The sequence below is a fragment of the Juglans regia genome, chromosome 15 (assembly GCF_001411555.2).
Source record: "Juglans regia cultivar Chandler chromosome 15, Walnut 2.0, whole genome shotgun sequence".
Taxonomy (NCBI): Eukaryota; Viridiplantae; Streptophyta; class Magnoliopsida; order Fagales; family Juglandaceae; genus Juglans; species Juglans regia.
The window spans coordinates 2008777-2023179 of record NC_049915.1 but is presented as its reverse complement, the minus strand read 5'-3'; the positions used below and the strand labels follow the sequence as shown (position 1 = coordinate 2023179).

General features: G+C 35.9%; 2 protein-coding genes across 2 annotated transcripts; both read left to right on the top strand.

Annotated features, from left to right (window-relative positions):
• The first annotated feature begins 2382 nt into the window (after positions 1 to 2382).
• Positions 2383 to 3291, top strand: LOC109008250 (basic form of pathogenesis-related protein 1-like). Its single transcript, XM_018988269.2, has one exon. It carries the CDS (start codon positions 2522 to 2524, stop codon positions 3002 to 3004), a length of 483 nt encoding a protein of 160 aa, XP_018843814.1. The 5' UTR covers positions 2383 to 2521; the 3' UTR covers positions 3005 to 3291.
• A 7390-nt stretch (positions 3292 to 10681) lies between these two features.
• On the top strand, positions 10682 to 11380 carry LOC109008215 (basic form of pathogenesis-related protein 1-like). The gene has a single exon (XM_018988227.2). It carries the CDS (start codon positions 10728 to 10730, stop codon positions 11208 to 11210), a length of 483 nt encoding a protein of 160 aa, XP_018843772.1. The 5' UTR covers positions 10682 to 10727; the 3' UTR covers positions 11211 to 11380.
• The last annotated feature ends 3023 nt before the right edge of the window (positions 11381 to 14403 follow it).

Genomic DNA, 14403 nt, shown 5'->3' with positions numbered 1-14403 from the left:
AACGTACCCTTCTAACATTTCTAGAGCACTAATCCAACAAAACAAACAAAAAAAATAAACTCTTATGCTCCAAAGAAGGCAAGTTGGTAAAACACCTAATATTATTCCACAAAAACGAGTAACACAAACACGTGTATTTCCCTCTTAAACTCCCACAAGACAAGAAAAATCAAGAGAAGAAAATGGCAAGGACCTACCCAAAGAAACTGAGAAACAACAAGCAGCAACAGAGGACGCACACACGGCAAGCACCAAAATCACCAATTCATGAAAGAAGCTTACGGCTTTTATGGCAAAATAGAGCACAACAACAATATAGTACACGGAGCAGTGAATGACCAAACCAAAAAGGAAAACCTATGGAAATAAAACACAAGTATGAGTCGAAAATAGTAGGAAAACTAAGAGAAAGAACCGAAATGGAGGCTTATGGGCTGACCTGCAAGTGAAAAGAAAACAGATGAGGAAGACCAACAAATGCTAAGAAGAACATCCGCACGTTTTCACAGCATAAGTAATCCAAAAATTAAAGGAATGAAAATAGAACCCTTACCAATCGAAAATGGAGGGATGAGAAATGATGCTCGCTAACTCGCAGAAGGAGAACCAAAATGCAAATGGAGAGGAAGAAGAAATGCAGTAGACGGTAACCCACCGAACTAGATGCAGCGCATGAGAGAAACCGAACTTGAGGAGGTTTAGGGCATGAGAATCGGAACCCACTTCAAGAAAATAAAATGAAACCGAAATGAAATGAGAAACGTGGGAGAGAGAGATGCGGTTGGGGGGAAAGAGGAAGAACACTGAAAGAACAAAACAGAAATGAGAAAGAGAGGGAAAGGAATTCGGGAGCTGAGGAAGAAAATACTCACCCCGAACGACGTCGTTCGTACACCTCCAAGAAACGGGTTGGGCACTCAAACACGGTCCGGGCCTCAAAAGGAAAGAGACTGGGCCTTACAAATTCCACTAAAGATTTGTACTGATTGTTGTGTTTTTTTCTTTAATAGTTAATGAAGTATTTTTTAATGAATTGGGTATTTTTATTTATTTTTAAATGTTTAAAGGGGTTTTAAAAATGTTTGAAAAAAAAGAATGAAAGAAAAAGATTACGCTCGCGATAGAAACCCTCGATGAGTTTTCTCGGTGGACGTAGCAGAGTCCTTAAATGTAATTGCATCTTTTACTCGGGCATCATGAACCTGTACCTTTTTATTTTTGCATGTGATTTTATAAAGGGTGGCACAACAACCATCGATAATTTCTATCGAGGAATTCTCCTGACAAGGGTTTTTTTTTTCCTGTATTTTTTTTATTTATATTAAACATTTTTTTTAAAAAAAATCTCATCATCATTAAAAAAAATTTCTTTATCACTAAGCAAAAAAAAAAGTGTTGAGACCCATTCTCGAGACCCACTATTGGGACATTTAGCAGAGGTTTTGATAGTGAGTTGAGATGAGATGAAAGTTGAAATTCAAATAAATTATTATTATAATATTATTTTTGTTTTAAAATTTTAAGAAATTGAATTATTTATTGTATTTTCTATAAAACTTTTATGAAAGATATAATGATTAGATGAGATGAGATGGATGAGAGGAATTAGGATGAGTTTTGAATCCGAACGTCCTTTAGCATTTTCCTTTTTAAGAGCATTTCCAATAGATTTTTCATCCTATTTTTTAAAATACATCACCAAAATCCTTTTTTTCTATTTTACATATTGACTTTTACAATAAACCATATATCCACTTATCTATTTTTTATTCGTATCAATTATATATTATATTTTTTATTATTTTGTGGGAGAAAAAGTACAAGAAAAGAGAAAAAAAATACGTAGAAAAATGTTTACATTTGTGCACAGTCCACACTACATGTAGTGGCAACACTGTAGAAAATTTGAAAAAAGATATGAATTGTATCATCCGTTGGAAATACTTTTGGACAACGTTCCTTCAAATTTTACATAAAAATGGGTTTTACAAAACCCATTGAGGATGCTCATATCACTCTAGGATTTAGGGAGAATAACATGTTTATGTGAAAAAGGTGTTTAATTCTGGCACGTGACAAGATTACAACCATCCCTGAACTTGAAAGTCGGAGAAAAAAGGAAAAAAAAAATGTTATTAAGACAACTATCTGGGTTGAAGATCTGGAAGTTTGCTTTTATTAGCACTGTATATAATATGAAGTCAGGAATAGTATATAATTAGAAAAAAATAGCTAGGGAGATAAAGGTCATCAGCCGAGTCGTACGTTTCCTATCAACATTGATATGACCAATTCTCACCCAACAACCTGAAATTCAGGACCTGGAAGTGTCTTCAAATTGCATATAATTAGGTTGAGGCTTTTTTTAGCATTTGCATTGTGATTAATTAGAAATTTGGGACACATAAGGGAGAAAAATAGGGAGATAGCATTTACTAGATATTGCCTATAAATACCGCAACCAACCATATGTTCCATTCAACCTAATAAACAAGACCCGGAACTGGAAATACCTTTGAGAATGGGCTACTCAAGCAAGACTTTCCTATTCCTATGCCTAGTGGGGTTAACCCTTGCTCATGTTTCTCTAGCTGAAAGCTCTGACGTCCAAGACTTTCTGGATGCGCACAATGCAGCTCGTGCCGAAGTGGGTGTCGGTCCAATTTCTTGGAACAAGACCCTTGAAGCCTATGCTCAAAATTATGCTAACCAGAGGAGGGACTGCGTGTTGGAGCATTCAAACGGGCCGTACTCAGAGAACATATGTTCAGGCTGGAGTGGCTTTACAGCATTAGAGGCTGTGAAGATGTTTGTAGATGAGAAGCAATTCTATGACTATAAGAGCAACAAGTGTGTGAAGGATGAGTGCAGGCACTACACTCAGGTTATTTGGAAGGACACGACGAGTCTGGGCTGTGCCAAGGTAAGGTGTCATAGTGGCGGAATATTTGTGACATGTAACTATTCTCCTCCGGGAAATAACGACGGCGAACGCCCTTATTAGGTCTTGTTTGGATACACAATAATACTTGAATTTCCCGCTGATTATGCTACCAATCTACAATATAAGTTGAATTGGTCAGTATTCTCAATGGCATTCCTTTTCTTGAATTGGGCATTATTCTATACCCAAATTTTTCATAATTTTTTTATGTAGTCTTTTGTGATCTCTAAGAGAATTGCTGTAAACACAAAATAATTCAAAATAATCGCTATATTATATAGCAAATTTGAATGTGCCATCGCATGTATCTTGATCGAGAGCTATAAAGGTTTTGGTTGTGTGGGCTACATTACAACGTTAGTGGGCTTTGACATGAGCCATTCAACTTTTAACTTTCATCTCAACTCATTTTATCTCATCTGAACTCATTATCCAAACGGCACCTAAATCTCTTTGACTTATAATTATGAAAATCAAATCTTTTGATTTAGATAATATCAAATCAAATTCTCTCACAACTCCTATAACTCCAACAATTGTACGTACGTATTTCCCGTGACGAAAGATCTCACACACGTGCGTGCGCGCGCTCACACACACACACACACAGAGGTACAACTTTGACACCTTATTTTGACACCTCATGTATTTTAATTTTTTTTCATTACTTATTAGTTAAGGAAATGACTATTAGTGCATTGACATTTTTCTATATTATTTAAAAATGTTTTAAAATGATAAAAAAATACGAATAAAAAAATCTAAAAATAGGAAAAAATGATTTTTGCCAATAGGCAACTTGCAGCGGGCTACTCTGATCGACAGAGTAGCACCCAAATTTATGATGATTATAATTAAGTTGACAACTCCATTAACACCCAAATTAAGTAGTCTCAATAATGATGCTTATAATTAATTCATACCCGGTTGTACAGTGTGATTATCCTATTTTCACATAGAAGGTGAGGCGAATGCAACGGTGGCAATGGGTTTAATGAGTCTAAAAGATGGAAGAAAAGTTCATTACCTGGGAAGACTTTGTGCGGGAAATATTTGTGCAGTTTGGACCAACCGAGTACGAGGCCTTTGATAAAGAGATATCTTAGATTCGTCAAACTGTATCTCTTCGAGATTATCAACGTGAGTTTGAACGCCTAGCAACCAGAGTGGTTGGCTGGCCTCAAAAGGCTATGATAGGCAGCAAGTTTTTGGGATGATTGAAAGATGAAATTGTTACGGAAGTTTGGACGTTCAAGCCACAAACTTGTAAAGATAATAAGAGAATTGAGCACTTCGCATCCCGGTTTGATCTATGCATGTGACAAACCATCCAAGACCGACAACTTTAAGGCATGTAAACTAGTCTAACAAAATCGTAAGCTTCAAAATGCGCAAGGAATTGTTAAATTTATTAAATAAAAAATACTCCATGTAATTAAATTAGCATATTTAGAGAAGTTAAATATATGAATGATCCGGTTCAAGACGATACCATATGAGAGTTTTCATTATGTAATAATAGCATTTTACAAGATTAGATGTTTTTCAAATATACAACAGAAATATAGATATTATCTTGGACTGCAACGATATATACAAAATTCAAAAGTCTGCAAGTGAGCTGTTGTGAGAGTTATCAACTTTATCTTCTGGTTCAGTGTTTTGGATAGACTTGGACTCTGAAGTTTGAACCTTCTAGTTATTTGTCCCCTGCAAGCTGATGGTGAGAGGTCGAACCTTGAGTTTGTCACTTAGTAAGCAAAATTTCGATGAAGTCAAGCCTTTTGTGAAGATGTTCGAAGGTTGTGAAGTGGAGGAGATGTACCGTGCATGAAAATCTTGGTTGAAAACTTGGGGGATTATAACACTAAATTATCCTCTCCCGTATAATGTGATAATCGACCTCTATATGTTTTGTCCTTGCATGGAATATAGGGTTGGAGGATAATGAGCGTTCACAAGGGTTTTCAACCCACAGACATGGAAGTGAGTGAGGAGAAAAACCAAGCTCTTTGAAGAGCATTCAAACCTAGTAGAGTTCAATTACAATGAGCGCCATAGATCTGTATGCCGCCTCAGTACTGGACCTTGCGACCACTAGTTGCTTCTTTGCCATCCAAGAAATAAGGCACGGACCAAAGAAAATGCAATACCTTGTGGTTGATTTGAAATCATCAGGGCTCGTAGCCTAATCCGAGTCACAGAAAAAAAGGAGCTTGAGAACCTTTGCTATAATGGAGTCCATATTCGAGTGTGCCCTCGATATAACGGTGTACCCGCTTGGCTGCTGTTAGGTAGACTGAAGTCAGGCAGTGGAGAAATTGACACAACTGATTGACACTGTAAGCAATGTCAGGTCGAGTCAACGTGCAATATTGCAAGGCCCCAACTATGTGTCGATATACTTATAGATTAGGGAGTGGAACACCTATATGTTTGGATAGTTTTCCACCCGAGGTACTTGGTGTTGTGAGTGGTTTAGCACCAATCATGTTGGTGTCATGAAGGAGGTCCAGAATGTGGGGCTGTAAATGAATCAGTCTGTTCAATAGCCCGCTCGGTACTCACTCGGTTAAACTCGAATCGAACTTGACTCATGAAAAAAAAGCTCGCTCGTGAAAGCAGATACCCGCTCGAATCGTAAATGACACATACCTGACAAAACTCGACTCGACTTGGCTACGGCTCATTAAAGCTCGCTCGTTTATGCTTGAGTCGACTCGTTAGCTCGACTCGATTAAAACTCAGTCATATATGGATAATTATTTACATACCCCTATGTATACACACACACACACACACACATATATATATATATATATATGTAGTAACTAATAATATAAGCAAACCACTTTTATAATAAAATATAAATTTGTAATCTAATTACTTATGTCTATATAGTGAATATACTTCATAAGTATATTTTATAATTTTTATAATAATTAGTCCATAAAACTTAATAATTTAATATACTAGTATGTGGTAACCATATATGAAATAGATATATGATATCATATTAATTGTATGTACTAATAATATATGTAGGCATATAATATATTATTTTTTTGGATAAATATCAACTAGTTATATATTAATTATTTATAAATTTTATAAAATTTTATAATTCAACAGAGATTCTACTTGTTAGTTGTATAAACTTAATATTGTATTTTTTTAGTTTTCTTTCATTTTTGTAATTTATTAATTGTTAAATCTTATTCAAAAAATAAAAAAATCCACAATTCGAGCTCGAGCTTGAGCTCGGCTCGACTCGAACTCATTTGTGGGACGAGCTCGAGTTAAGTGTTTGGCTTATCGAGTCGAGCTCGAACGAAGAATAAAAAAAATAAATCTTGACCTCGAGTATTTTGAGTCGAGCCGAGCTCGGCAAGCCAAGAGTCAGCTCGGCTCGACTCGATTACAGCCCTACCAGAATGTATTTACCTTGATGCAGATGGAGATGGTCTAGGGTGCGGTGAACTTGAATACCAAGAAAATATGATAGGGCTCCCAAGTCTTTGATTGCAAAGTGGCAGTTGAGTTGATGTAGGAGAGCTAAAACTACATCAGAGGAATTACTAACAACCAAAATATCATCAACATAGATGAGAATGAGAATAACGACAGAGGATCGATGTAGGTAGAAAAGAGAAGTGTCGACATTTGAACCAATGATGCCAAGTTCAAAGAGGCCTTGAGAGACACGTCAGAACCAAGCTTGTGGTGCTTGTTTCAAGCCATAAAGGGATGTGTGTAACCAACATGCATGAGTGGGAAATTGACTATCCTCAAACCCTTTGGGTTGTTCCATATATACTTCTTCAAGATAGCCATGTAAGAAGACATTAGATATCTCAAGCTGGTGGACCACCCAGTTGTGATGAACTACCAAAGCAAGCACAAGTCTGATTGTAGCAGGTTTTATAACAGGGATGAAGGTCTCGTGAAAGTTGTTTAAGAGGAAATATCCATGAAAATTGTGAGAAATCCTCAATAAAAATGTCATAAATTTAAAGCCACAGATTGACATTATGAGAGAGGTCCACACATCAAAGTGAATAAGTTCAAGAGGGTGACTGGACATATGGGAGGAATCAGGGAAAGGAAGTTTGTCGCTTTTAGCCATTTGACAAAATTCACAAACATTGTTTAGCTTGTGTGAACCAGATACAAAGATGAGTGAATCATGAGTGAGATGTCGCATGATAGACTCTGATGGATGGCCTAATCAGGAATGCCAAGTTTGAATAGGTGCTGTAATTCCTAAGAAAACAGTAAAGGAGGAGGTAAAAGCTAAATTGTGCTTCTTCTTATTGGTTTGTAGGTGCTGAAGATAAATGGGATATAAGCATGCTTCACTTGGATCTTGGGGGAGTATTTTGTTGGTCTGCAGATCCTTCACAACAAAGAAAGAGGCAGTGAGAACAAAGTCGCAATTATTGTCTTAACATAGGCACTGAATGGATAATATGGTAGAAGAAGCTTTAGGACAATGTAATATATTGGACAATAGAAAAAGTAGTATTTTTGGTTTTGATAAGTGAGGAACCAATGTGATTTATAAGCAAATGTCCAACATTGCCAACAGTTACTTGAGCAGGGCCTTGATATGGTTGCTGATGTATGGTGAGGTTATCTAATGCATAGGTGACATGATTATGAGCACCACAATCAAGAAACCGAGGTTGCTCATTCTCCTGTATAACACGTGTATGTGCGACCATAGCATCCAATTGAGAAGGGGGGGGGGGGGTCTTCCTTGATATGAGTAGTCCATTCGATGATAACAATCCAGTGGTTGATGATTTGTTCTACCACAAATTTGACAAGGAGGGTGGGTGTTAGAAATGAATGGACTATTGGTAGAACCTTTACTTCTTGTTTGTGCAACAGAATGTGGAGTAGTAAACTGTCGTGGTTCATTGGGAGGTTTGCTGGTAAAATACTGGTTGGGTTTTTTGTTGTTGTAAAAGGGTCTGGATTTCTGAGAGAAGAAGGCTATTTAGGTGTTCTCTAGTGGGACCAATTTATGTTATGCTTCAAGCAGTTGCTCATAGTTGAGCACCTCTGTTTGAAAATCAATGAAGGTGATGGAGGACTCATGGGTGGCAAAGCTTAGTGAAGTGATGAAATGATGGTAACCTATATTGAGACCCCTAACAACATTAGAAATTAGATCTTCTTCATCAACAGGTTTCCCTACAGCTGCAAGCTGGTCAGACCAATTTTTGGCAGTAATGACTAATGAGATAGTGATTGTATGACTTGTTGCCTTGGTTTAAGGTTTGGGGGTGTCGTTTAAGGTGGGAAATTCTAGAGCAAGAGTGAGGTGCAAATCTATTTGCCAAGGTGGTCCAGATTTGGCAAGATGTATTTTGGACATAAACAGTGGACAAAATCTTCTCTGTGAGGGTGGCATTTATCCATGCCAAAATGAATTGGTCATTTTTCTACCATAAAAAGTAATCAGTGTTAATGATAGAATTTTGTTTGCCTTCATCATCAGTGACAAACTGTGAGGGACACGGCTCAAAGCCATCCACAATGCTCAACAGATCATGGCTACGTAGCAGAGGGATAAATTGTGTAGTCCAACTTAGGTAGTTGGTTCCATCTAATCTGACAGAAACCAAGGGAGTGATGTTTGGTAATGAGAATGTAGCAACATAATCTTTGGAGAGGGCCATAAGGATCGAAAATGGCGTAAGCCAATAATGCTCTGATACCTAGTTAAATATATGAATGATCTTGTTCAAGGCGATACCGGACGATAGTTTCCCTTACGTATAAATAGCACTTTACAAGATAGATGTTTTTCAAATATACAACAAATACGCATTGGAAAATCAAAAAGACTATTAATTTAATCTTAATCCAAACTGATATTTTTATTTAAATGTATAATTTTTTTTTTCAATATTTTATTGCCTATAAAATTAATTCATAATGTAGTTTGATTGCAGATGAGGCTGTGGCTTTGTGGGAATGTATTCTCCTGATTCTTAAATGTAGGAAAACACAACTCCTATCGAGATAGCCACCAACATTTTGTACTCATTTATTTGTTTTTTCACTCAATGATTAATAAAGTATTTTTTAATGAATTTATATTTAAAAAAAAAAAAGAATGTTAAAGGGAGCTTAAAAAGTACTTGAAAAATAAACAAAAAAAATTATCCACATGGCCACTCTCGGTAGATGCAGGATCATCGTATATATAATATATATGGGAAATGATATTCCCACCTATAAATTCCACTAAAGATTTGTACCGATTGTTGTGCTTTTTTCTTTAATAGTTAATGAAGTATTTTTTTAATGAATTGGGTATTTTTATTTATTTTTAAATGTTTAAAGGGGTTTTAAAAATGTTTGATAAAAAAGAATGAAAGAAAAAGATTACACGCGCGATAGAAACCCTCGATGAGTTTTCTCGGTGGACATAGCAGGGTCCTTAAATGTAATTGCATCTTTTACTCGGGCATCATGAACCTGTACCTTTTTATTTTTGTATGTGATTTTATAAAGGGTGGCAAAACAACCATCGATAATCCTCTTGAGGAATTCTCCAGACAAGTGTTTTTTTTTCCTGTATTTTTTTTATTTATCTTAAACATTTTTTTTTTAAAAAAAAAATGTTGACATCCATTCTCGAGACCCACTATCGGGACATTTAGCAGAGGTTTTGATAGTGAGTTGAGATGAGATGAAAGTTGAAATTCAAATATATTGTTATTATAATATTATTTTTTAATATTATTTTTATTTTAAGATTTTAAAAACTTGAATTATTTATTGTATTTTCTATCAAAATTTTATGAAAGATATAATTATTTGATGTGATGAGATGGATGAGATGAATTAGGATGAGTTTTGAATCCAAACCTCCTTTTAGCATTTTCCTTTTTAAGAGCATTCCCAATGGATTTTTCATCCTATTTTTTAAAATACATCACCAAAATCTTTTTTTCTATTTTGCATATTGACTTTTACAATAAATCATATATCAACTTATCTATTTTTTATTCGTATAAATTATATATTATATTTTTTAATATTTTGTGGGAGAAAAAGTGCAAGAAAAGAGAAAAAAATACGTAGAAAAATGTTTACATTTGTGCACAATCCACACTACATGTAGTGGCAACATTGTAGAAAATTTGAAAAAAGATATGAAATTTATCATCCGTAGGAAGTACTTTTGGACAACTTTCCTTCAAATTTTACATAAAAATGGGTTTTAGAAAACCCATTGAGGATGCTCATATCGCTCTTGGATTTAGGGAGAATAACTTATTTATGTGAAAAAGGTGTTTTATTCTGGCAGGTGACAAAATTACAACCCTCCCTGAACTTGAAAGTCGGGGAAAAACGGAAAAAAAAAAAATTGTTATTGAGACAACTATCTGGGTTGAAGATCTGGGTTGAAGTTAGCTTTTATTAGCACTGTATATAATATGAAGTCTGGAATAGTATATAATTAGATAAAAATAGCTAGGGAGATAAAGGTCATCAGCCAAGCCGTACGTTTCCTATCAACATCGATATGACCAATTCTCACCCAACAACCTGAAATTCAGGACCTGGAAGTGTCTTCAAATTGCATATAATTAGGTTGAGGCTTTTTTTAGCATTTGCATTGTGATTAATTAGAAATTTGGGACACATAAGGGAGAAAAATAGGGAGATAGCATTTACTAGATATTGCCTATAAATACCGCAACCAACCATATGTTCCATTCAACCTAGTAAACAAGACCCGGAACTGGAAATACCTTTGAGAATGGGCTACTCAAGCAAGACTTTCCTATTCCTATGCCTGGTGGGGTTAACCCTTGCTCATGTTTCTCTAGCTGAAAGCTCTGACGTCCAAGACTTTCTAGATGCGCACAATGCAGCTCGTGCCGAAGTGGGTGTCGGTCCAATTTCTTGGAACAAGACCCTTGAAGCCTATGCTCAAAATTATGCTAACCAGAGGAGGGACTGCGTGTTGGAGCATTCAAACGGGCCGTATTCAGAGAACATATGTTCAGGCTGGAGTGGCTTTACAGCATTAGAGGCTGTGAAGATGTTTGTAGATGAGAAGCAATTCTATGACTATAAGAGCAACAAGTGTGTGAAGGATGAGTGCAGGCACTACACTCAGGTTATTTGGAAGGACACGACGAGTCTGGGCTGTGCCAAGGTAAGGTGTCATAGTGGCGGAATATTTGTGACATGTAACTATTCTCCTCCGGGAAATAACGACGGCGAACGCCCTTATTAGGTCTTGTTTAGATACACAATAATACTTGAATTTCCCGCTGATTATGCTACCAATCTACAATATAAGTTGAATTGGTCAGTATTCTCAATGGCATTCCTTTTCTTGAATTGGGCATTATTCTATACCCAAATTTTTCATAATTTTTTTATGTAGTCTTTTGTGATCTCTAAGAGAATTGCTGTAAACTCAAAATAATTCAAAATAATTTCTATATTATATAGCAAATTTGAATGTGCCATCGCATGTATCTTGATCGAGAGCTATAAAGGTTTTGGTTGTGTGGGCTACATTACAGTGTTACTGAGCTTTGACATGAGCCATTCAACTTTTAACTTTCATCTCAACTCATTTTATCTTATCTGAACTCATTATCCAAACGGCACCTAAATCTCTTTGACTTATAATTATGAAAATCAAATCTTTTGATTTAGATAATATTAAATCATATTCTCTCACAACCCCTATAACTCCAACAATTGTACGTACGTATTTCCCGTTACGAAAGATCTCACACGCGCGGGCGTTTACACACACACACACACACACACACATATATATATATATGAAAAATACTACTTTGACACCTTATTTTGACACCTCATGTATTTTAATTTTTTTTTTCTTTACTTAATAGTTAGGGAAATAACTATTAGTGTATTGACATTTTTCTATATTATTTAAAAATGTTTTAAAGTGATAAAAAAAATATGAATAAAAAAATTGAAAAAAATGAAAAGATGATTTTTGCCTATCGGCAACTTGCAGCGGCTACTCTGAGTGACAAAGTAGCTCCCAAATTAATGATGCTTATAATTAAGTTGACAACTTCATTAACACCCAAATTAAGTTGTCTCAATAATGATGCTTATAATTAATTCATACCCGGTAGTACAGTTGAGATTAATTTGTAAAGCATTTGCTGCCAAAAATATACCCTAACTAGAAGATCATTAGCAGGCATTGAGTTTATGGGAAATCAATGATCATGCGTGCAATCTGTGGTGGATACGGAAGATATATATATATATATATATATATATATTTAATACAACGTGACTCAAAATAAAAATTACTTCAAAGTCGAATATAAGGAATTCCAATTTATCCAATCGAACTAAATCCCAAAGTTTTCCATGCACAAAATCTTGTCCAATAAAATCTGAAATCCTCCCTTTCGTATCATCTTTAGCCAGAAACTCCGCAACGATATTAGTTTATCTAAAATTATGTCGAAACTGAACCTTATAAAAATGAACAAGCACCTTCAATTCCTCCCAAAAATCCCATAAAAACCAACACTTGCAAACACCCAAAGACAACCATCCAACCACCACACTAGAATCATACTCCACCAATAAATCCTTCAACCCAAGCGAACGATACAAACGTAATCTAAACCAGAACCCAAGGAGAATCTTCTTCCTCAATGAAACCTGGCGTCTAGTGAAACAACTTATACACCAACCCTTCAACATATGAATTCTCTCGAGCCATAACACTAATGGAATCTTCCTCATTCGAAATCAGCACAAGAACATTAAGAGGGCTTTTCAATTGACCCACCACAGGCACCGAATGTAACCCCCACCTATTTTTGATAAAACCACAAAGATGATCAAGTGACAACCTTTGATGTAAAAACTTCAAAACCACAGAGAACCAAAACGGCTCTGCCGACTACTCTATCTCTGCCTTGAAAAAGTGAAAAAAGAATCCCCATCATTGAACCGTCGATCCCGAAAAGGAATATCCTCCTCTAGAAGCATTTGGGGCCTAGAGACCACAATATCAGCAAACGCCATCCCATCCAACTTCCCGAATTTACCACCTGACGTTGCATTCTTCTTCCGCCCACCGATCTGATCAGAACCCACCATAGCGACACAATGTCCTACCATCAACGATGAAGGCCCGGCGGTCAGCACCATGCAAAAATCCTATTCTGAAAAAAAAATCACCTTGCGTAAGTTATGAAGATGTTTTTTTATCGTTTATGAATTCATGAGTACTGGAGAAAGAGAGCAGATTATTAAGGGAGAAATTCAAAGATATTGTATTGATTATAACCCAAAAAAGTTAAGTCTATAGAAGGTAATGTTGTGAATCGTGATCCTAGTCAGATAGTTTTTGGCTTGATCCTTTGTATTGCATATATGCGCTTTGAGCTTGTTTGAACTCGAATACGTTTGATTTGCTTAATGAGATTTTTAAGGAGTTTCCAACGAAACTGTCCATAGAACCATATTTGGTCTCGTATAAGTGAGCTTTTTAAGGCATTTTGTAACATGAGTTGGTTCGACAGTTTGAATGCTTGATGAGTTGGAGATGTAGGGTGTGGAGCTAGATTTGTTTAATTTCAATATGCTTTTGAATGGGTTATACAGAAAGGTTCATTTCTTGGATGGTGATCAAAACATATGGGATAGAACGAAGAAGAAGAATTTAGGAGGTATAATGCAAAGTTGAGTGGATTGGCATCAAGAAGAAAAACAAAGTGGAAGTCGAGTTAAATCAAAGAAATGAAGACCAGAGAAGTCAAGCCCAATGCGTTAATTGATGGAAAGGGTACTAGGAAGTTTACTATGAAGTGGAGAAGCCGCAATGGACTAGAATAGGAAGTGGGTTGAAGTTGTGTTTGTTCTAAGAAGAGAGATTTTGGCTATCAGTTGTTTTATTTCTTTAAACTAATTCAAGTTAGTTAGGATTATCAATATTATTCGAATTAAAATAGGAGTAGGTTTCCGTACATGGTCAGGAGTGCATGCCCATAAATACTAGGGTTTATTGTTTATTTTCAATCATCAGAAAGAATATAAATCTTGCGGTTTGTTCTAGCCCTAAGTGGATAACAATTTATCACTTTTCATTGTAGTAAGATCCTAGTTCCATCAGTGGTATTAGAACATGACTACGACTAAGGAATGTCTTGAAAGCTAGGAATACAGTTTGCATGAGATACGGGAAGGGGCCAAAGACACCAGTTCACGACTTCAAGCAATAGAAGAAAGTGTGAAGGCAATCAAGGAGTTTTTGGAGGCATCATAGGAGCAACCTTTCCATCGGCGAGACAAAGAATCTTCAAAGTAGAAATAAATGAGGTCACACTCACGAATTACTCACCAAGGAGAAGGAGGACACCAACAATTCCATCCACAATAGTTTAAAATGGACTTTCCATGGTTCTCTGGCGATG